A 23474-nucleotide genomic window follows, 5' to 3' on the forward strand; every position below is an offset into this window, starting at 1 on the left:
CTTCCATCCTGCCATCCAGTGTCAGCCTGGAGTATTGCATGGAACTGTTTTGCTTTTGTATGAAAAACTCACCAGAATTTAGAACGTACACAAGATACAGATACAAAGCGTTGGCTGCCAAACAAAGATGGTTACAGGGATTTGGGCCCTTGCTCAGATTGTCAGAAAGAAAATATTTATTGAAAAAAAGGACTCAAGTAATGATTTCAGCAACATCTGCAGTAGAACAGCAGGCCCTTTGTATCGTCCACCTTAACCAATTACTTTAGAGGCAAATAACATTTTAGAGTTTTCATTCCATTTTCCTTCAGCCACCCACATATAAAATAGTAGAAACACAGACAGCACATAAACAGTCACAAGTGCTGTTTGATCACAACTCGTCCTTCCCATTCTGCGAGTCCGTGCTGTCGGCTTTAGCGTTTTTGGAGTCCTTCTTGGCAACAACTTTTACTGTCTTTTTTGCAGCTGGTTTCGTGTCCTTTTTGTCTCCCTTCTTTCCTTGTATTTTAACTGTCTGTTTTCCATCTTTTTTTGCGGCAGCTTTACCTTTGTTTGCTGTCTTGTCCTTGGCCTGGTCTCCGGCTTTGTCCTTTGCTTTCGGAGCAGCTTTGGCTTTAGTGCCCGTGGTTGTTTTGCCGACTGGTTTCGCCTCTGTTTTATCCTTCGGCGTGTCGGCTGGTTTGTCAGCCTGTGTGTCAGCCGGTGCTTCCGGCTTCTGCGGTGCTAGTTCATCCTCCTGTTTTTTATCTGTTGTCTCCTGGTCAGCCTGTGCAGGAGGCTCTGGCGTTGCCTGTTGCGGCTCTGAGTTGTCTGTCACCTCCGTCTTGCTGAACTCGGCATTGACGGGAGTGGAAAACATCTTCAGCATATCCTGAGCTTGGATTCTCTCCTACAGAACCGATGGAAGCATTTGAGGAGAAATAGAATGCACAATAATCTAATTAGGAATCAAAATACCAGGACGAAAGACAAACACAAAAGGTCTATTCATACTCAATTAGTGACATTGGGGGAGGAAGGGTCCTTTCATTTTTTCATGAGGGAAAAACAGTTGCTCATTTCTTTCAAATTTGTGTTGGCATTCAAAAAATAAAACATCACTATCCGCAGCTGCGTTTATTTTTCAATTATAAACCACTGTTTCCTTGTAGCAACAATGATCCATTGTGTGTATTAACTTAGATTTTACATTAAAGGCACGTTATGTCACTTTACGTTACACTGCGTGGGATGGGTGTAATAAAATGCTGCTTTGTGTTCCGTGTTCTGAGTTTTGAATTTAACCCTAACCCGCATGACAGCAGAGGCGAGTCATCACCTCACCTCATTCATCTGCACAGCTCTTAGATTTTGAAAATTCAGCAAAGCAACAAACAAGCTTTCCCCACAGTGCTGCCGCTTTCTATACATCGAAAACCGCTAGAGAGGAGGAGGAGAGTGTGGACCCAGTTGTAGATAGGGGAGGAAAAAAAAAACGGCACTTACAAAATTGGCCGTTGTCTTTTGGGTCATTTCATTCTGATTAGTTGGTTTGTAGATTCAGGTCATAGCAGTTGTCACACCGGAAGAATTTGGTCCAAAATTTTTGAAGAGTTCAAGAGTTTTGCCGCAGGCTGTCTTCGGCCACCAAAACTCTCGATCGGCTGTCGGTGGACATGTCTCACAGTGAAGACCGCTGTTTAAGACTGGCGGTCAGAGATTTTACCAGGTGCCTCTCACGAATGTCACCTTGCAGCCCCAGATCGCACAGTCACAGGGGCCTTTAGACAGCTACTGTGCCTACTTACCGAATGAAAATTATTAGGTTAGGAGGGCATCAGAAGAGGGGAGGGTTTTGTATTTTTTCTCTTTGCTGAAGGGAGGGTGGTCCGACTTTTTCCGGCAGAGCAATGGAGGAACTATGATTCTTTGCTTTCTCACCTGCAGTCCAGCCATGCAACATGTGGCTGGTCTGAATTCTGGTCTCGTACACATCAGGCTGCTGCATCATTTGACCTCATCTATATTCATTTTTATTATTTGGTTTCTTGGGACGGGGCAATAATATTGTAGTGTTCAAGTCCAACAGCAGACACCAGCTCTTTACTCATAATTCAGCATTTTGTTATGTTTTCCATAAATTTGGAAAATTCCAATTCTACTTCTAATGTGCTCATTGGCAGCTATTGTGAAAATTATTGTTATATTTATATATAAACATTTAATTAGGTAATCTACCATCTTAATTTCTATATGCTTGCCTCTTTTAGTTATTAATGATGAAACAATGCTGTGAGATATTAGGGGGAGGAAGTTGCAGTTTTTTACTAGTTGACTTCAGTCTCCAATTTAATTTTCTGTATTTTTCTTACAGGTAACGCACATTGTTACATTGCATGTAAATGTGAACTGAAGTTCACCGCTAAGCAATTAGTAAATTGATTTCAGTTTTCTTACTTTCTGCACTTATGGAGGCTGCTGGTAAAGAATACGATTTGTTATCCCGATGCTAGTCTACAGAGATCATCGGTACCTTTTCCTCGTGAGCAGGATCCAGTGTGAACCACAGCGCTACAGCACACCTCTGGCCCTTAGTGACGGCTCTGACACCGTGGGGGTTTTCTTTCCCTGCGCCAAACCCGACCACGCGGCCACACTGCGGACGCACCTCAGCCTGGAGAATTCCGAAAATACAGAACATGCGGGAGGAAACTATTTAATAGTGGCGAAGCTTGACATGTACAACTGCCTTTATTCACACATATCGAAAGGTATTATAATGCAGTATTGAATTACAGATTATTAACAGTTGAATATTTACCGTGACCGTTTTGGCATCCAGCTCAGTGAAAATGAAATCTCCTCCTTCAAAGTCATCATTTAGATAAAGAATGGCACTGCAGGGGGGGGACATGAGCATGTTATGTGGGTGCTCATCATCGGGCTTGTCTGGCCGAAGGACGGACTAGACGCAGTATATTTCTGTGCATGTGCTCACCTGTAGTCTCTGTGTGTGTACGCAGGGGGCTCCTTTATACACTCGTTGAGCTCAGAGACCAGCAGGCAGTTGTCCACATGAACCGGGTGACTCAGGTCTTTACGGTCCTCCTGCTTCTCTGAACAATAACAGCACAAGTTAATCACACAACTGCCATTACCTGCCAGGAGCACTGTGCCTGATTCCTTTCCTTAGTGAAAGTGGATGATTTCTATAAGCTGCACTCGTGAGTATTTTTTATATTGACAGTGGATCAATGACTCTGTGTATCTGAAATGTTGTTACTCCCTGGGACAAACCCACAGACAATTTTATCGCCTCACTCTTCAGAGAGCTTTTTAGGGCCTTTCAGCTCGTTGTTTTGGTTTTAACAGCCAGCAGCTCCACTCTCATCAACCTTGTTTCCAGCCGCAGTTAGCGACTAGCCGGTGACCACAGTAGAGAATTTAGCTGCTAAAATGCCTGGTATGTTCCTCGGGAGTTTGTGGACACTAAAAACAGATCTAAAAGGACTCAACCCCAAATTAATACTAATATGATGTGTTAATGCTATACAGTATATAAAACTAACGGTATATGCTAATGCCGAATGGATAATGCTCAGTGTCTGCTGGATATGTAAACAGACAGATGTTTGTGAGAACGTTCACTACAACATCTGTATAAGGTGATATTATGTCCATGTTGTGTGCTGTGCTGCCCCCTAGTGGCCTAATGAAGCTTTAACTGGAAGAGATCAAACTTTTGGTCCAAATTTTGACCCCTTTTTTGCAAGCAGCTAATCCTAACAAAGGCGAGGTGGGTACATCAGGTACATCAGCAGTCATTGGGCTGCTTTGCGTCATCAACGTTGGTCTCACTTTACTTTCAGTCAAAATACACACGCACCTAAAAACACATTTGTCTAATGTAAGGCATTGTAGATCAATTTTAAAATAAAAATGACAGTGCGTCACATCAACTGAGCATCTGTTTTGGCAAGGAAGTGCAAATCATACATCCTGATTTACAGCAGTACGAACAACGATAGGCCTGCCATCTCCCTCTCTGTCCTCTGAGTCAGTGGTGGCATGTACTGTACTGTATGTCACATGTTTGGACCTGTACCTTGCTCGGGCCAGTCAGTGAGCTCCAGCTAGATTCTTCTCCATGGCAACAGCCACCGAGAATCATAGGCAGTGTAGTATTTACATCCATTTGCCATACTAAATCCGTATCCGTGTCCATAACCTATTGCAAACTGGCTGTCTAGCTCCACACAAAACAGATTCTTTTATCTGTTTTTCATTTTATTTTATTTGTTTGGATGGGTGCTGCTTGAAAAGAATTAGGAAATTTCTCATGTTCACGTTTTTCTTTTTACTGTTGAAACAAAAATAATTTTAAAGATGTCAAACAAAAAAGTTTAACTTGAGGGACTATACTTTATAACACTGAACATGTTCCAAACATAGGCCTAACAGATGTGAGAGATCATTTTATGAATCAACCAGCAGAAAGGACAAATCCACAGCCTCAACATCATCACTGAGGAAAAAACCAGGAATTCTGATTTTTGAATACGCAGCAGTGGATCGGTCTCTTCCACACACACAACACCAGCATATTATAACTGCAGGACTTACCTTCAACGGCAGAGCGACAGACCAGGTGGGAATAGGAGAAGTAGAGCGGCGTGTCCAGGTGGAAGTACGATTCCAACACCTTCTTCACCCTCTCGCTCAGGTCGAAGAACAGACGAGCGCTCTTCAGCGGAACCTTCCCCTCCTGTCCGAGCTGTGGGAGGAGGAAACTCGTTTCAACAGCAGGTACAAGGATGGGAACCAGTGTGGGTCAAAGTTTTGGGAATTTCACTGCATTCGCGAAAAGCTGCACGGAATGGCACGTAGGAATTGTGTCTGGGTGGCCGTTTTTTTAATGAGAACATCAAAGGTTTGACCAAACACTCCAGGTTATGTTTAATGCTTTCGCCACAGCGGAGCTACACACCTTGACAGCCTTCAGGACGGTGACTCCCTGGAACATCTCATTGGGGGAGTGGGGGGAGGCGCGCCCCCTATAGCCATCACCTTTCAGAGCAGCTGCCTGAGAAATATTAACGACACAGGTGTTGGCACTTTAAAGTACACGTTTTTAGCTAACTGTCTTCTCTGGAATGACATATGGTATTTTGTGTATTTTCAGTGTGTGTATCTATATAATGCAGCGGCGTGCGGTGACTTTTTACAAATAGGCAAGCAGAGCCTAGGAACTAACGAAGAACCCTGGGGAAGGGGTGTATTTGCTTTGTCTTTCTCCAGAATCGCCTACTCTTCCTCTAACTGGTCGAGCCCCGCTTGCCTAGCTTGTCCTGACGGCACACCGCTGACATAACGGTTTTATTAGTCCGCAGTGTCGTTTGTTGTCCTGTTACTACTCCCACTACCAAGGAAATTTCCTAAAAGCTCTCGCTGTAATCCTAAAATCAGCTCAACAAGATGTGAGCAATTTCATTCCGCCCATAACTCACATTGGAGAGGCGGTGCAGCTCCACGCACTCATCCCTACTGATCACTCCATCCAGCAGCACCCGCTGAGAGCCGTTCAGCTGCTTGGACGTCATGGTTACCTTGATGTCATCGTACAACATAGCGCCAGCTGGAGGAGGCAGGTCACAGTAGCAAGTCAAACACATAATAGCAGCCATGCATGCTAAAAGTTTGGCTGTAGGAGAGTAAATTTGATTTAAACATTCAAATAGCATTTCAAGTCATTTCATTTGACTAGTACCCTGGGTGAAATGTTTACCTTCCTGCGGCACTATGATCTTGGCTATATCTGAAGAATCCTTCTTCTTCTCCTCAACCAAAGTCTCAATCTCCTTCATTAGGTTTCCTATTTCCTCTGTGATCCTCGCTGCAGTCTCTTTGTCGGCTCTGAGACACACAGGGAAATAGAATGGCCACAGCATCACTTTAACTGCGAGTCCATAATTGCCCTGCACGAATGTGTCGGTGGCAGCGTCCTAAATCTTACTTCTGCTTGTCTCTCAGCTTCTTAGGCATGACATCTTCGGGAGTCCATATGTCCTGAATACAACATGACAGTAATGTAAAATGTCCGATATTTCAGCACTGCATGAAATGAGCACGAAGCAATGGATGATAAACGGTTTCTTCACTCACCGGATCTACAAAGGTGATTCCAAATGCTTCATATCCAAAGTAAAGCAGCTCTTTCTCCAGTATGGATTGCTTAATGTACTGTTTCACCACCTGGAGGTAAAAAAGAAAAAAAAAAAAAATCAGTTGTACCACGGCTACATCTGTTGAAAACTAATGTCTGCAAAAAAGCCATTATATATTAATTAGACACCATACTGTCAAGGCAAAATAACCTCAACACGTTTATATTTACTATATTGCATATGCTAGGTTATTGATTTAAAGGTTTTATACAGGTACCAGTGATATGAAATGTTAAAAAAAAAAAAAAAGTGGATTCTCTCACCTAGGTTACCTTTGGTTGTTATCATGTGCTCAGAGGAATAAGCTTTAGAAAAAAATCCAAAATAGCACACAATGTGTGCTATTTGGAATTTTTCCACAGTTGCAGAGTCTACCAGTAAGAATGGGCCTTTTTTTTTATTTTTAGGGGGCTGACTTTATCTGAAAGCTGACAATGGAGAGATGGCAGGAACCGAGGGGACAGAGAGATGGAGATTGACATGCAACAGAGGTACCTAACCGGACACAAACCAGTGACTTTGGTCCATGGTCTGAACGTTAACCCCGAACCAGGGAGCCCTGGTTCGAAGTAGGGTTGGTGAATTAATAATAAAGCAATTTACGATGCATTTCCATTTACTTTGTTAATTTTCATTGTTATGGAAAGCACAGTAACCAGTAACTATAGATGTGTATAAAGGTAAGAAACAGCATTCACATAGTTTTTGGGGGGTTTTTTTGGGTGAAGAAACTTTTCTCTCTCACCCACAGCTACACCTTTGGAGTGTTTTTATTCCAAAAACTGGGCGTGGACTTGAAAGTGGGTTCAGCTGTGAAAGCCAGATTCTCAACACCCTGGGAAATAATCACTAACTCATTAGTATTGATCAGTAGTCCCATTAATCCAATATAAATGATATATAATGTGGACATTTGGTGCCTGGGGCAGTAAAAATCTTACTTATTGCCTCTTTAAAAGAAGCAGCAAGCGTTTATGTGCTTTAGATTACCATCAGTGCTTTTTTTAATGTCTCTTTTGTGCCCTTGAGTACGTTTGAGAGCTAATGGAGGCTATTTTTCTTTCAGCACATGCTGTTGCGAGCTGATTTCCTGCTGATCATTATAGATTAATACAACACTGCTAAAGTAACCATACTCAACAGGACAGTGCTTTGGATGAAAGCCTCTACTCCATATAATGTAAGTTAGAAATACTGTACCTGTCTGGCTGATATAGTTTCTGCCTTATCCTCGCCCAACACAGCAGAATAATAAGCCAGGTTCTGGTTCATCACCTCATCTTCAGGGTGGAACAACAGAAAGGTCTTGGCACACTCTATGGCCTGCTCGTACTTCTCACCTGGAGAGAGGGGACAAAAAGCAAGAGGGAGGTCATCAGAAGATCTGGAGTAGTTATTCTACAGAAATAAAATATGTTTTGTTTGTCAGACAAAGGGATAAATGTGTATGTGTATAAATGTGTTCTTAAATTGCAGGAACATGAATGTATTTACTCGAGCATTTTCTTGATTAAAGGGGCACTCCACTGATTTTACACACCAAGATGAGTTTTTCTCAGCCTGTGAAAACAGTTGTATAACGTCTTCTGTGGTTTTCGATGAACTTCACGGACTCTGGGTAAATAACCCGGATGATGTCATCTGGGTTATCTCTGCTTATTCTTGGAGACAATAAATTTATAGGCCACCATTCAAAACTGACGATGTGGAGTTTGAAAGACAGACTTTTTTACCAAACAGTGAGGTTATAACAAAAGAGACGAGATGGATCGGGACCAATAGCCGGTTCCATTTCCATAGCTGTAGCTAACAAACATTAATTCTTGACTGCTACAACAAAACTTTTGGTTGCTGTCAGGTGAATGTGCTCTCTGCAAGCTGGTGTCTGTACTTGGTGAAAGATCGCGACTGAGTAAAAGGACCTCCACTCTGTAACACCATTTTTTTTGTGGGTACTTAATCATTTAAATACTGAAATAGCTTAATATACAGTGGCTTCAGAAAGTATTTTAGACCCCTTCACTTTTTGCACAATTAATCATGTTGTAGTTTTAATTTTAAATGGATAAAATTGCCATTTTTGCCCATAAATCTACGCTAAATAACCATAATGACAAAGTGAAAACTTAAATTTTTGCAAATTTACTAAAAATCTAAATCTGAAATCTCTCATTAACAAAACTATTCAGACCCTTCATTCAGTACTTGGTTGAAGCCCCTTTGGCAGCAATTACAGCTTCGAGTCTTCTTGGGCAAGTCTCTACAAGCTTTGTAGACCTGGATTTGGGCAGTTTATCCCATTCCTCATTGCAGATCCTCTCAAGCTCCATCAGATTGGATGGGAAGCGTCTGTGAACTGCCATCTTCAGGTCTCTCCACAGATGTTCTATGGGGTTTAAGGTTGGGCTTTGGCTGGGCCACTCAAAGACAGTCAGAGACTTGTCCCCCAGTCTCACATCACATGCACTCTTGGGCAGGTTTTCTTCAAGGATCTCTCTGTATTTGGCTGCATTCATCCTTCCCTAAATTCTGAGCAGTCTCCCTGTCCCTGCCGCTGAGAAGCAGCCCCCATGGCATGGATGCTGCCACCACCATGCTTCACTGTAGGGATGGTATTAGCCAGATGATGAGCAGTGCCTGGTGTTCACCAGACATAGTGTTTGCAGTTGTGCCCAAAGGGTTCAATTTTTGTCTCATCAGACCAGATAATCTTGTTGCTCATGCTCTCAGAATCCTTTGAATGCTGTTTGGAAAACTCCAAGCAGGCTGTCATATCCCCTCTCTCAAGAGTATCACTTTTATCGCGGAGGTCTACAGAGAGTTCCTTGGCCTCGGTAGCTTGATTTTTGTCGTGACATGCAGTGTGAAATGTGGGACCTTATATACAGTACAAAGGTATGGGCCTTTCAGAACTATGTCCAGTCAATTCAACTTGCCACAGGTGGACTTCAATCAAGTTCTAAATGCATCTCAAGGATAATTAAGTTTTTGATTTTTAATAAATTTGCAAAAATTTCTGAAAACATGTTTTCACCTTGTCATTATGGGTTGTTGAGTGTAGACTGATGGGCAAAAATGGAAATTGTAGACATTTTCAAATTGTTCTGAGGGTATAAGCATTTGTTTGGAGAAAAATAAAAAAAATCCTAGATTATTGGTGCAGGGAGGAGGGTATTAGTGTGCATTGCTGTCAGCCACAGTGTGTTTTAAGATACTACCTCTGTAGGGCGGACATTTTCAAAAGCGACACACAGTGGCTTTAACATCATTTTTGGGTGGCTAGAGGTCCCATAAGAGAAAATGAAGGAATCAAATCAGTGCAGGCATTGCAAGGTGTTTTTCTTTAACTGTGGTCAGGGAGGTACCTTACAGTATCTATTTATCATCTGAATGTGTATTTGATTAGTGAAGAAAATCATGGAATAGCAAAACTGGTTGGCGCTGTTGATTTTTTTATGGTGAACTAGTTTCCACCTTCATCCTTGTTCCGGTGCTGATTGTTGATTTGTTGTTTTGTGAATATCTGATTGCCTTGCTAGGTGCAATGCGAGTTACCTTAAGCAGGATCCCCATCATGTTTGCTACTTGAGAGGCATCTGTACAGCATAGTTGTGACACTACTGAAAGGCCAGATGGCGCTATAACGTCTTGTCTTCTGTAAAGTGACCTCGTGTCATCGAGTGCGACCCTCCTATGTGATATCTTGTTTTTCATAAAAGGCTATAGCCAAGATTTCCCTAATATATTCCACAATTACAGATCTCAACAAATATGTATATCTCTGCATAGTTAATTAATTAATTAATTCATTCATTCATTCATTCATTATTATTATATTGCGCCACATCATAACAGAGGTTATCTCAGGGCACTTTTCATGTAGAGCAGGTCTGGACCAGACTCTTTATAGTTATATCTACAGAGACCCAACGTCCCCCCATGAGCAAGCGCTTGGCGACAGCGGCAAGGAAAAAAACTCCCTTTCAACAGGTAGAAACTTTGAAAAGAAACCCGGCTCATGGTGGGCGGCCGTCAGTACCTAAGGTATTTAATCAGCGATGTAATTAATCTCTGCAGATTTGGGGTTTGATTCCACTTCACAGTCCAATTACGGGCACTGGATAAAGAAAGGAAACAGCCGTGAGACTCACTGTTGTAGTAGGAGAACTGCAGGTAGTTGAAGTGTGAGGGGAGGAAGTCCTCAAAGGGCTTGTTCCTATCAGCTGCAGACGCCAGCTCCACAGAGCAGTGTTGCTTACAGCTCAGTACCTGCATGTAGTGATCTGATACACACAATCCCATTTAGACAAAGAAAAATAGTCACCGCATTCTAAACTTTCATATGAATCGTTTCCACCCTAAAACCAAAGATGTGCAGTCTAACCGGTCATGGTCTGGAACAGATCGGCGCTGTACTCCATGTAGTTGTATCCGTCGTAGTTGTAGGCTCCCTCGCACAAAACTCTGCACTCCTTATCGGCTATGAAGTACTCATCTATGGCCACTTCAAAGTGTTCAGCCGCCAGACCGAATGAGTCGTCGCTGTAGTAACTCTTCCCCAGCAGGAACTCGGCCTGAGGAGAAAGTAGGTGTATTGTTACTAGAGATATCTGATACAAAAAAGTTCTTTTCTTGGTAACAGTCAGAAAGGTACACACGTTTCAATTTCGGTTCTATTTGACACGTTATTCCCTCTAACAGCAGTGATAACACAGAGGGCACTTGTCTCTGTTATGTTTTGCTTTTAGAGAAAAGCATAAAAGCTATTTTCTTTACAGCCGTAAAGGCTGAGAACTTCATCAGTGTATTGCAAATCTTTGCATAGTGGGCCAGTTGCAGCTACCACAGGCAGGTGGCAATCATAACATTTTACTGCAGTAAATAGATCACAAAATGTCAAAAGTAAAATCAAACAAACAAACAAACAAACAAAAAAACACACACACACACGCACACACACAACAAGGTGATGCACAATATAATTAGCATGTCAGACAAGAAGCACACCCTGGAGTTTGCTCTCACCATGTTTGGTCTGGCTTCCAAATCTTTGAAGTCCTCCGCCTGTACTCCGTCCATCATCCTGTAGTATTCCAGGTTCTGTCTCATCTCCATGTGATCCGGGTTGGCCAGGTAGAACGTGTTGGCTGCCGCCACGGCCTTGTCCAGCTTATGGATCTGAAAAACAAAAAACAAACAAAAACAAAACACACGTGTTCAGCTCATCCTCTCCAATTCAAGTTTTGTTAATCAGCACACCACCTCCAAGAGAAACCTACAGACCCGATCTTTCCACTTACAGGACTGTTCGCTTTTGTCCAGAAACATTTCTAACGTGTCTGCCTCTGTGTGCCTCTCTCTCCGTGCCACATAGATCACAAATCTCAAACGGAGATGTGTGTTCTGAGATATATATATTTAAATATATATCTATATATATATAATCCACAGCTACCCTCACCTCCCCCTCTAAGCTACAGTGGCCTGTAATTATAACAAACGGTGAAGTCGCCTTCCTCTTCATTCAGATTTGCAAGTCAGAAATACGAGTAACCAGCCCGATGGTTGATGATTCAACCTGTTCTGCGATCAACAGCTTTATAAACCGGCCAATATTTTTGCTGTCGTTTTGTGCTTTTCGTGCTGACTCCTGCACAGAGTGCGTGGGGGAACGTATGACAGGAACTATCATAGAAAAATACACAGAGGCTGTATTTCAGATTAGTTCTCGCAATCCCTGATTTTAGTGGCAGATTAAAATTCTGCAGCAGAATGTCTTTTTCATTATGTTGCTGCTTTGAGTCCTACTTTCCAACACAAACATAGCAACCCAAGAAGAGAGTGAGTATGAAAACCGTTCAGTGTACAACGAGAAGTGAATGTTGAAGCCTGTAACAATTTCTGTCTAAGAAGTCAAAGTCAAGAGTTTTCCATCTTATTTTACTCTAGCGGGGCGTCCCTTTGTTTTTGACAACCATGAGTGTATCGAGAGCATTAGAAAAGCAGCGGTTTGGGCCTTTCAACCGCTGGATCCCAAGAATTCGACGTCTTCACGTCAGGCTCCACAGAAGCTGACTCCACCTTAAGACGTGGCACTGGTGTCTTGGTCTTTGGGGGTTGGGGGTATTTATAGGATCCAGCTACACGTCGGCCCGGAGTTAAAAGCCTGAACGAGATCGCAACTACAGCGAGTTAAAGATCCTCGGGTCGTCGTCGGCCTGCGTGTTTACGATGCAGCCACAGTGGACAAAACATTTCCCTCTGCGGTGCTCGGCGCATTTGACGGCGCAGCAGCACCGGCTGCCCCCTCGCTCTGTACCTTGAAATAGGCCACTTGCAAGTAGTTATACGGGGTCCTCTTCTTGAACTCCAGCTCCACTTCTTCACTGACTTGATGCCGGGTCGGCGAACCGAGTTTCTCGGTCTCGCAGGAGTTCACGCAGTCTGCCCGCTTCAGGATCTTCTGGAAGAAGCCCAGGTCCTCCACGGCCCCGTCCCCCGGTATGGGAACTCCCAAGCCGGCTAAAGGGTCGCCGAAAGCGGTCCGGTTGGCGCAACTCAGCCGGCACTGAGCCTTCACGTCGCGGACCGTGGCTTTGTTCCGGAGCGCCTTCTCCATGTTCAGGATGACGGACAACCAGTCGCCCCTGTAGTAGGCTTCCACCGCCGTGTCGAATAGGAAATCGTAGGGCTCCAAAGCCAAGTGGCCGCTCAGGTCACCGTCCGATGCGCACGATGGCAAGAGAAGGCACAGAAATACAAGCGCACGACGGAGCTCCATGATGCGAAAACGCCAGGGCTCTGGGAGCCTGCACCTGGGACCACGGGCACCGGTAGAGAGAAGGGGTGAAGCTCACTTCTTCCTCCAACAGTCACTGGTCTGGAGGTGGGGTTTGAACGGTTGAGCCCCCCCCCCGGTAACACCCCCTCACCCCGTCATCCTCACACGCACAAGTAGAAATCCTTTTCACAGGGCCAACGAACGGTCCCACGGAGACAGGATTGACCTTGGTGCAGAATACACAAGAAGTTAACATCATATAGTTTACCACATCATTTCTGCTGAAGCCAAAAACCCAGGCAGATCGAGTCAAATCCAGGCAGTTGTTGTTATCACTGGCTTCCAAATGGATTCGAAAGTCACAGAAAGTTAAGAGTTGAAGGGTGTGGAAGTTCATTAACGACGAAACGTACAGAGCAGGCGTTAAACATCTGATGGACTGACTGAATGGTTTTTAGTCAACAGGGAAAATTGTGACACCAGCTTTGAACAAGTGCCAGGGCTTCTTCGGATCTGTGTGAGATGTGCTAGTCCCCCCCCACACACACACACATATCAAACTCAAAATGAGAGCAGACCAAACTGCATTGGACTTAACATCGAAGTGGGGCGTCGGCCTCTTAGAACACTGCCTACCATAAGTAACTTCCATGGCTTGCATACAGACATCAGAGTGAAATAACATATAAATGACAACTTGATATTGTAATTTTGGAAAATTCCCGTTCATGTTCTCAAGTGCTCAGAATCTGCAAAAAGAGTAAGAGCATATGAACATTTATTAGAGAAATTTTTAGTGGCGAAACAACACTTTATTAATACACTTTACGTTGGCTTTTCCTTTAATTTGCAGCTCATCTGTGGGTTGGTTACAGTTATTATATTACTTCTCAATATTACAACATATCAACATAGTCCGATTCATTGTATCAAGAGACCAATCTTTTCATAAAAGAAATTTATCTTGTTATAATAAGAATCTTTTCTCATTCTATGGAGCACGAAACAAATTCAATTTGTTGGTCTCCAAGTCAAAGCCACCTTCTAAATCAGTTACAGAGACCATACTACAGTACTGTTAGTGGCCCTTTTCATTCCTCTTCATAGCACTAGACACTCAGGTCACCATCACACAGTTTAATCTGCACCTTTTTAACACAGTTTCATCAAAAAGTGAACATCGTAACCTACATGAAGGTAGGGATTATTGCAGGACTGTCGTATTAGACTGCATTAGTTTTAGCAAGATGTTCCCGATAAACTGCCCGATAAGCTCACAACTGATTGTATATTTTAAGATTCCTCTGCATACTTGAGCCAACCCACGGATGAGTTGCAAATTAAAGGAAAAGCCAACATAAAGTGTATTAATAAAGTGTTGTTTCGCCACTGTAAATTTCTCTAATGTCCATATGCCTCCTTGTCAGGCTTTGAGTGGATCTTTGTCTCATTAAAACAACATGTAAAAATTCCTGTCATAACGACTTATTTAATAAGGAAGGTTTCTTGTTTTATGAGACAAATTGTTACAGATATTAAAGTCTTTCGTTATGACAAAATAAGTTGGAATGTTGTATTATGACAGGAAAGTATCTTTGCAAAGAGAACATGAAAAATCTTGTTTTTAAAACATTTTCCCAGTGAAACTAAGCAGATTTACTTTTGCAAACTGGCAGCACATGGCACAGCTTTATATTAAACCTCCTCATTTTTTTTATCCACAGTTGGAAAAAAATCAACTATAGCAGAAATACTCATGTAACGGGGAAACAATCTCTACTACCCTCACTTTTTTGTAAGTGCGCCCGCAATGGCTCATGGGGGAAGCCTGCTCAGTGGAAAAATGTCACAGAAACCAAGATGATGATGGTAGGTCGGGCTCCTAAGTCTAGTAGTTCATAAGTCAGGGGTTTTATTCGTGATGTGAAGCTGTTTTTGTTAAAAAATGTCATGGCACAGCGACTGTTTAATATGGTAGTATCCCGACTTCTGTCTGTTCCTAAAATTGTTTTTTCAACAGTGACATATCTTGTCTTGTTTAAATGTTCTGTTGCGAGGCTGGGCTATTGTTGGCGTGCCTGAAAACAAATCAAAGCTATCATAGAATATACCACAGAAATGTTGATTTTAATATCATTCAGGATGTAATATAACATGTATAAAATATAAATTCGTAATAACATTTAAAAAGTGAAATAAAGTGTTTTAATTTCAAAGAATTTCATACAGGCACAATCACGACTATCATTTTAGGCTAAATGGGGCGGAGATTTAGGACCCCGTGAAGCCGCCGGTAGTTTTGGTCAAATGTTACACAAGCATAGGTGGACTGAGACGGTTGCATTTGATAAATCACTCGTGCGGAGTTTGTAGTGAAAACTGTAGGACGAGACCATGGACAGGACGGTTAGCCTTCCCAGTCGGCCTGACAAAACCAGCACAGGTAACGTCGACAGATTCAATGGTTGACTCGCTGTAAACCTCATGTCAACCTTTCCACCGCCCCGAGCTTTCTCGGAATTGTTTCAAGTTGTCTGAGAAAGCACACTGTCGGTGCTAATACGGCTACATTTATCCCAGCGCACGGTAAACCAGCCATATTAGTGGCAACTTGACTGTGCGAGCGGCTGTGGTGTAACGACCAAAGCTGCACACTGTAATCCAGGACTATATAGCAGTAGGAGTAGGCAACAGAATTCAGCCGAATAATTGATTGAAATAATTGTCGTTAGTTGCTGAAATATCGCACACGCTTGAGGAGGCGACAGTTCAGGCCAAGTGTTAAAATGATGTGTTTAAGACAGTCATTACATTACTATGTCATTAATGAATAATTATACTTTTATAAGTAATGGGGTCAGTAGCTGTTGTTACAGTACAGTAGATTTAAGTCAGCAAGTTGTATTAGCATTAGCAGTAATATTCCTTCTGGCGATACAGTTGCACTTACAACTGTGATGTAACCGTACCTGTGTGTTTTTGCAGCGACTCTGGTCGAGAGCAGCAGCGCCCCCAGCGGGTTGGAACTGGTCAGCTCCTACCAGACCAACAGAGTCGGGGACCCCACGGACCTGGTGGCCCTGGCAGCACAAGTACAGAAGGTGTGGACCGAGGCTTTATGTTAAGTCATATTCAACCGATCGAGCTGTACACACTGACACCTCGGGATGTGGAGGAATGCAATAGTGCTGAAAATATTTTTTTTTTTCTGTTTGTTAGGGAGATGATTTCATTAAAGCCAACGCTTGCAACAAACTGACAGTTATCGCCGATCAGATCAGATACCTACAGGAACAGGCGAGAAAGGTAAGAGCATCAGCTTTGAAAGGGGGACAGTGGTAAAAAGAAAAACCTAAGAAAAAATCATGTTTGTATTTGAGTATGTCAGAAAAGAAAAAAGAAGACATACTTTCAGTGCAGTACAAATATTTTTCTTCCTTCTTCTAGGTTTTAGAAGAGGCTAAAAGAGATTCTGACCTCCACCACGCTGCCTGTAACATAGTGAAAAAACCAGGCAACATGTACTACCTCTACCAGCGGCCATCTGGACAGAAATACTTCTCCATCATCTCTCCTAAGGTCAGAATTAAACTGATAGATGCTAATATCTGGTTGTTAAGCTGTCTATAATGTTATGTCACCCTGTATGGACAGGAAGAGTTACAAAATGCCAGCACAGTACCTGTTAGGTAACATCCCCTCAGGGAGAGTCCCGCAAAGACAATAAATGTGGATGCATAACATAACACCTGGAAGCATGTGTATGTAACGTTGGGAGACTGAGGAGTGCGGTGTTCAAAGTTCATACAACTCAGAAGGGAGCTGATAGTGAGCAGGCAGCCAAAACACAGGCAGCTTGGGTTGGATTTGGCCGGTTACAGTAGAGCTACGTGTGTTTTGCAGGTACAGACAGGTTTTTCACTGGTCATGGAATTTCGACAGGTGTAATTGACAGGGGGAGTTAGAGAATGTCATATGGATAATAACTGGATTGTCATACAGGAATGTACCAGAGAGGAGTTCTTTTTTGCATAGTTTTGCTCCATTGGGTTTGGCTCTGGAGAAAAACATCTAAAAGCCACCTACCAGAGTGTTTACTCTCTTAAAACCATTTTATGAGTAACAAATTAACAAGCCAGAAAAAAATATAATTTATGTCCCGAACATGTGCTAATATATGTAAGAAAGGGCAAAAGAAACTGCAGATTCTTAGAATTTGTGGAAGCACTTGGGTTTGTAAACTGAAAGAAAGCTGATATATTCAATTAAAATATTTGGTCTTTACCGAATACCACAGCTCTCATCACGACATAACCTTCTTTGTTGTCTCCTCTGAAGGAATGGGGCCCAAGTTGCCCTCACTCATTTGTCGGTGCATTCAAACTACAACATGACATGTCCTGGACCCCTGTGGACGAGGTGGAGAAGAGGGACGCTGAGATCGCCATCATGGACAAACTCCTCAGCCAGCAGACTGCCCTACCACCTTACACAGAACCCAACTTCAAGGGCCTTTCTGATTAAAGGACTGCTGAAACTGGAATGAATGGAGGACTGGGATTTTATAAAGGACATATGGTGGAGACTAACTCTGCTCTTAATGGACACCAGTTGAACTGAGAAAAATCCATACATGGATTGGCATCACTGATATCAAAGTGTCACAGTGTTTCAGTGACTTCCATGTACTGCCTTAAGTGTACAATGCATTACTACAAGTTTGTGTTCCTATATAGTGGCAAACTCAAGGATCATTTTTTATTTTGTCTTTTATTTGTAGCCAATGAGATGTCAATTGTTTTGACTGTACGTGGTAAATAAATTACAAAATATTAAGTTTTCAGACATTTGTTTTAATTTCAGGTCAAGAAAATGAAAGTGCAATAACTTTATTTTAAATCATCTGTTTTCGGTTATTTAATTTTAAGTACAATTGAAGTTAAAGTTCTGACAAATTAAATGATTTTGTTAAAAGCCAGCTATTGTGTTTATTTATTTATTTTTTATTTAAAAACAAGCCAGTAAGATGCATCACAGTCGACTGTGAGTGTCTTCTGGTGTAGATGCGATTGTCCGTAAATAAGAACTTATGTGAGGCAAAAGCTGCCAGTTATCCGTGGCAATGTCGAAATGCACAGCGTCTTCCTCTGACCTGATCTTCAGCAGCACGTGAGACTGTGGAGGGAGGAAGAAAAGCACTTTCAACTCTTCTTTATGGGATGAGTCTGAAATAAGGTAGGGGAGGAAGTGTTTCTCCACCAAGTAGGTCAGGGCAGCCTCCTTCAACTGGCAGCAGAACAGGCTGGTAGAACAGTCCCCAGTCTCGGAGCAGAATTCATCCCATAATCCTTCAAACAGGTTTAGTCGGCCACCTTGTCCCCAGGCAAGGGGAGCAGGCAGAGGCATGAAGGCCTGCTGGAAAGCCACGTGGATGTCAGGCAGGACGGTGTGCCAAGAGAGCCCATCCTGGGTGGTAAAGATGGCGCTGGCCCGGAGGGAGGTGGGGTACGGCCGCCTAGGCTTCAGTCTCAGCTTCACCACTGGCGACGGCCTCTCCCTGAAGAGACAAGGGACACTGATGTCGCTTAGTTCTTCATAGTGGTCATCTGTGAGGCTGAAGTGCAGGCGGATGCTGAAGAGCTGATCGAAGCGGGAGTCCTGAGCCTCGGTGTAAGCCAACTGATAGCTCAAGGTGATTTCCGAGGCGAAGTGAGGGTCGTTGAATTGTCCTCTGTAGGCTTCCAGCGCTGTGGTCACCTCATCTGGGACCCAGTCCGTCTCATTTTGGTTTCGGTCGCTTTCTTTATCTGTCTGTCGTTCTTCGTGTGGCTCAGAATTCACCACAGCCAAATTGAATATCGCTTTCTCCATCTGGTGAATGGTTAGCACAGCTGTCAGCCCCTCGCTCTCGGACATGATACACGACAGCGATCGCTGCTTGACCTGCCGCCCCCCCTCGGCCGTTCCCTGCGCCAACACCCCGGCCAGCTTCTCCCGGGACAGCGTTGTGAGGAGGGTGTAGTAAAGACGAGCGTGGTCCTGGATATCTGTGTCTCCGTAGCGGCAGGCGATATGCTGCAGGATGTCAGCCAGAGGGATAAGCAGTGAGTCTAGGTGGGGGTGGACGAGCAGGCGGCGGCAAACGCCCAGCACGCTGTTTCCCAGGCGCCAGTCGCCGCTCACGCACAGCGAGGAGGACGAGAGAGTGATGACACTGGAAAGAAAGCTGAGGGTGCTGGGCTGCGGGATTTTTCCTTCCTCCGCCACTCGAGCCAGTATCTTGAGGTGCCAGCGGAGGTCTTGCATGGTGAGCTTGGCGAGCGGGGCCTCAGTAATGACTCTCTGCAGGGCTTTCAGGAGCCCCTCAGCCCAGTTAGACTCAGATAGCCTGTCCTGAGTCTGGTCCGCCAGGCAGATGAGGTGCGGGGCTAACTGGGTGTGGTGGAGGTAGAGGTCACACAGCTTCTCAGTCAGGCTGTTAGTGTAACGTTCCATGTGGTAGAAGTACGACAGGAAAAGGAAGGCAGCCCTGAAGAAGGTGACCACAATCTCTCTGCTGCCCCCGTTCTCCACAATGTGCAGCAGCGAGGTCAGGTGCTCGTAGAGGTAGGCCAGCCCTCTGCCCTCTTCCCCCTCCGCTTCCTCTCCCTCCTCCAGGTAGACCAGAGACAGCAGGTTGAGTCGGGCCAGCATGGTGGCACTGTCGTTGAACACAGTGGGCACCAGAGCCGAGGCCAGACGGGGAGTCAGCAGCACGGGGAGCGTCTCGTCACAATCACCAGAGCTGATTGGACGGTTCTCGGGAAAGTGCAGGATACAGTCCATGTAGAAAAGCTTCTCGGGCGTACTCAGCAGTGGGTGCTGGGAGAGCACCACCAGGCGTTTGAGGATGAAAGCTTCATCGTCGGCGCTGAACAGGCTGTCTGTGAACGCACTCTTCATCAGCAGAGTGGCGTGGAGGAGGCAAACCTTAAAGGATATGGACAAAGATTTACTGTGAGCCACGAATTCTCGTTATGTCAGAACTGTGTAGGTTAACTTTGAGCTGCTACATGTAAACTTTTTTGTTGAGAAAAACAGAGCTACTCCTGATGAAACTCCTGTAAACCTGGTACAGTCCACGCATTCCTATCTGCTGTGCTGTGCCACTGAGGGGCTACAAAATTGTGAATTTTCAAATCCTACACATAGAGGCTTTAGAACAGTTGTTTAACAGTTAAGGAAATACACTCATTCCCTCTCTTTTATCCACTGTATAGAGATGAGAACGCAAAAAAGTGTATATCTATAAGTGTATAAGTTACAACCCTTTTTCCTTTTTCAGGTATTTACATTCTGTAAATATTAGGTGCAAAAACTACTCGCACCAGGCGCAGCATAATGTCGGATGATTGTTGCTCAGGGCGCATGATGGAAACGGGCCAGTTATTGACTGACTTCTTTATTAGAGCAATGTGTGTTTATTTTGCTGCTCTGTGAACAGATACGCCAGCCGTTCTTCCATTTCTGAAAAAGTAGCTGCTCAAGGAGTGTTTGCTGTAGTGCTAAACCAAACTTGTTCAATTCAAATCGAGCAGGACTAACTTACAACTTTGATGCTGCATAAGGCCATATCTACATAGAAAAATAAGCCATTTTAACGGACAATATGAACTGAAAAAAGAAAAAAATAACAGAAGAGCAGTTTATCCAAATTACAAAGAAAAAGTATTTTGCCATTGGTGGAATCCAAACCTGCAGATAGTTTTGGTTCTAAGTGCTGGTATTTTTGAAATAGCTCTCCCTGGTGCTCACAGCAATGTGTCTTTTCTGTGACAATGTCACGGCTACTCAGGATAATCAACACACCTCATTGTGGACAGTTTTCAGTGGGACTGTAGTGAAGAAATAGTCCCTATGATAACTGTTGACAGTATGTACGATGGATCATCCAGGGGAAGGAGGACACCATTTGAAAACAGATGTTGAATTCGTTAAAATTCCGGTTAAGATGCAGTTTTTCAGTGATGTGGGCACTGCTAACTTAATTCTATTTACCTCTATTGCACTAGGGTGAGGGCGACGGGAGAAGTCTAAATACCACCAGAGGTAAGTGGAAAAACGGAGACAAATGAAAGGAAAAACTGAAAAATGAATGAAAAATGCCCCCGTCCATAGGCCACTGAATGGTTTGATGAGTATGAAAATGATGTGAGTCATATTCTATGGCCTTCGTAGTCACCAGATCTCAACCCAATTGTACACCTATGGGAGGTTTTGGACCGACGTGTTAGACAGTGGTCTCCACCACCACCATCAAAACACCAAATGAGGGAATATCTGTTGGAAGAAAATGATGTTCCATCCCTCCAGTAGAGTTCCAGAGACTTGGAGAATCAAGGCCAAGGTGCACTGAAGCTTTTCCGGTGCCACATGGTGGACAACACCTTACTAAGACACTTCATGTTTGTTTTTCCTTTAATCTGTCACCTGTCTGAGCGGTTGTTTTAACACAAAAACTGCTCATGAAGAGAAACAAGTGAGTGACAAGTTCTTTTCTACTCCATTCCGTTTGACACAAACCTTGCTCGTGCCCAGAAGTCGCAGCAGCTGAGCTCTGAATATGGCCGGAGGGACACCTGGCACCATGGCAACCACCTCTGTCAGCCTATGTAGCAGTGCAGCCTGACACAAAGGTGTGAGTAGGTAGGATTCCTCCAAGAGGGAGGAAAGGATCGAACGCAACTCCTTACAATCAGGCCCAGTCTGGAGGGTTGGCACTGTACCCATGGGCCCCAGGATGAGAGAAGCGAGCACGGCCGAGTCTTTGTTTTTCATCAGGTCTGAGTCCCGGTCTGTTTCCCATGCAACTGATGTATTCCCTCCCAGAAGAGCTTTAAGTTGCTCAGCACCAACTCCCGTCTCCTGAGTTAGCTGATAAACAGCATTTCTCAACACCAGAGTATGAAGTCCTGCATAGGCCTGGTGCAACCTGAAGGTTTCCCGCTGCCTGAGCCCACCCAAGAGCTCGACGTGCTGTGCGAGAAGACCAGGAGAGCAGGCCTCCAGCTCCTGTAAACAGTCACAAGCTGTGGCCCGGAGAGACTGAAGAGCACCGTCACCGTGGAGGTCACTGGTGTCCTGGGATATCTGAAGGAGCAGGTCTAGGAAATCTTGAGACGCGCGGGAACGGCTGCTCACGCAGGAAGTGCAAACGAGCACGGAGGTGAGGGCCAGGAGGAGGTGACAACGAAACTGTACGGATTTAGGAGGACACTGGGCGAACACCGACATGAGCTCCAGGGCTGTCTCCTCACCCACAGAGTCTGAGGGACACAGCAGAGTCGGGTACTCACATAGTGGGGACAACAGGAGGACCTGAGGTGGGGGGAAAAGATCAAAATTAAAGACCCATCAGTGTTCACAACACTAGAGACCTGAAACACTAGGATTACATTCAACAGAAAATTGGAAAATGGAAAACAACAAATATCCTACAGAGTACTTAATACAAGTAACTTACACATGCATGTAGTCCAGAACCCCAAGGGATTCACTGTACTAACACAGAAAACTTGGTAAACACTCAAATATTCCCATATGAGAAGCTGGACCCCGTGAAGTTTTTGTATTTTTTCTTAAAAATGACATAAACCGTTCGCTAAAGTAGGACTGGTGTAATTTCTGTCGGCGGAGTAACAGCGTAATCGTTTCATCCCCTATCACCAGACCTCCCCCTGGCTTCCAGACATATTTACATCCCGCGATTGTGTTGAGAATGCTGCGTCCCAAACTACATTTAAAAATCTGGCAATTTAGTGCTGGCAGCCGGTACACACGTCGCAGAATAAAATAAGGGGACTTTACATTGAAAGTGACACAAAGATTATTTGAAGACTGAAATTCCTCCTTTAAGAATAATTAGGAATTTTTTCTTTCTCGTCGTAGCTACCTCCGCGGGACGATGTTTAAGCAAGGTTAGGGCTCATGCTAACGTACTCGCATTACTTCCAACATTTATTAACAGGCACAGTATTTCGTGACGGATACGTTTTAGTACGCCAACGACAAGTGCAAAGAAAACATGAAGCACTGCTTAGTTCATTGATTTATTTTTTTACCTTGATATTGTAACTGGCTCTGTCATCTCGGAGCTCACGGAGCAGCTCTGCCAGGAAGGCATCCGCGGTTGTCGCGGAGAGGAAGCGAGACGGACCGATGGAGAAAGCGGAGACCCTGTCGGCCCAGTTCGCTGCCATCATCGCTCAGATCCCGGACCCCGGAAGAAGGCAGACTGTCAGCTCATTAGCTCGCCCCAACGTCATTGCGCGCAGTAATTTTTTTTTTTTTTTTTTTTTTAATTAAAAATGAAACACAAAGCTCTTGTGACAGGCATCCAGCATCCACGCAAGTGACTTCCGTGTTGTGTCACGTGCATATTTAGCGTTGGCGGTCTGACATTAGCGCCCCCTGCTACTCCGGAGTGTGGACCAGGGATGTCGTTTCCA

At 44.1% G+C, this 23474-nt stretch overlaps 3 protein-coding genes across 3 annotated transcripts; 1 reads left to right on the forward strand and 2 right to left on the reverse strand.

Annotated features, from left to right (window-relative positions):
* Window positions 1-100: 100 nt before the first annotated feature.
* Window positions 101-13064, reverse strand: p3h1 (prolyl 3-hydroxylase 1). The gene is made up of 15 exons (XM_040116516.1): window positions 12526-13064; window positions 11232-11384; window positions 10591-10780; window positions 10358-10489; window positions 7407-7546; window positions 6145-6234; window positions 5996-6048; window positions 5768-5895; window positions 5490-5617; window positions 4970-5065; window positions 4606-4756; window positions 2981-3098; window positions 2804-2879; window positions 2516-2656; window positions 101-892 (listed from the first exon to the last, which is right to left on the reverse strand). The coding sequence occupies exons 1-15, from the start codon at window positions 12985-12987 to the stop codon at window positions 374-376; spliced, it is 2577 nt and encodes an 858-aa protein (XP_039972450.1). The 5' UTR covers window positions 12988-13064; the 3' UTR covers window positions 101-373.
* A 2193-nt stretch (window positions 13065-15257) lies between these two features.
* On the forward strand, window positions 15258-17854 carry c21h1orf50 (chromosome 21 C1orf50 homolog). Its single transcript, XM_040115872.1, has 5 exons — window positions 15258-15430; window positions 15973-16088; window positions 16207-16293; window positions 16435-16566; window positions 17326-17854. Exons 1-5 carry the CDS (start codon window positions 15382-15384, stop codon window positions 17509-17511), a joined length of 570 nt encoding a protein of 189 aa, XP_039971806.1. The 5' UTR covers window positions 15258-15381; the 3' UTR covers window positions 17512-17854.
* Window positions 17855-17861: 7 nt separating this feature from the next.
* Window positions 17862-23380, reverse strand: ap5b1 (adaptor related protein complex 5 subunit beta 1). The gene is made up of 3 exons (XM_040115871.1): window positions 23088-23380; window positions 21550-22344; window positions 17862-19956 (listed from the first exon to the last, which is right to left on the reverse strand). Exons 1-3 carry the CDS (start codon window positions 23226-23228, stop codon window positions 18019-18021), a joined length of 2874 nt encoding a protein of 957 aa, XP_039971805.1. The 5' UTR covers window positions 23229-23380; the 3' UTR covers window positions 17862-18018.
* Window positions 23381-23474: the final 94 nt, after the last annotated feature.

This window comes from Xiphias gladius, chromosome 21 (assembly GCF_016859285.1).
Source record: "Xiphias gladius isolate SHS-SW01 ecotype Sanya breed wild chromosome 21, ASM1685928v1, whole genome shotgun sequence".
NCBI classification, from domain to species: domain Eukaryota; kingdom Metazoa; phylum Chordata; class Actinopteri; order Istiophoriformes; family Xiphiidae; genus Xiphias; species Xiphias gladius.

Excerpts from the sequence above, each read along its gene's own strand:
- c21h1orf50 (XM_040115872.1), top strand. The coding sequence starts at position 15,382 with ATGGACAGGACGGTTAGCCTTCCCAGTCGGCCTGACAAAACCAGCACA. Across the intron at positions 16,294-16,434 it reads TACAGGAACAGGCGAGAAAG|GTTTTAGAAGAGGCTAAAAG; the intron begins GTAAGAGCATCA and ends TCCTTCTTCTAG. Across the intron at positions 16,567-17,325 it reads TCTCCATCATCTCTCCTAAG|GAATGGGGCCCAAGTTGCCC; the intron begins GTCAGAATTAAA and ends TCTCCTCTGAAG.
- p3h1 (XM_040116516.1), bottom strand. The coding sequence starts at position 12,987 with ATGGAGCTCCGTCGTGCGCTTGTATTTCTGTGCCTTCTCTTGCCATCG. Across the intron at positions 5,066-5,489 it reads AGCTGCACCGCCTCTCCAAT|GCAGCTGCTCTGAAAGGTGA; the intron begins GTGAGTTATGGG and ends AATATTTCTCAG. Across the intron at positions 2,880-2,980 it reads TACACACACAGAGACTACAG|TGCCATTCTTTATCTAAATG; the intron begins GTGAGCACATGC and ends CCCCCCCTGCAG.
- ap5b1 (XM_040115871.1), bottom strand. The coding sequence starts at position 23,228 with ATGATGGCAGCGAACTGGGCCGACAGGGTCTCCGCTTTCTCCATCGGT. Across the intron at positions 22,345-23,087 it reads GAGCCAGTTACAATATCAAG|GTCCTCCTGTTGTCCCCACT; the intron begins GTAAAAAAATAA and ends CCCCCACCTCAG. Across the intron at positions 19,957-21,549 it reads GACTTCTGGGCACGAGCAAG|GTTTGCCTCCTCCACGCCAC; the intron begins GTTTGTGTCAAA and ends ATATCCTTTAAG.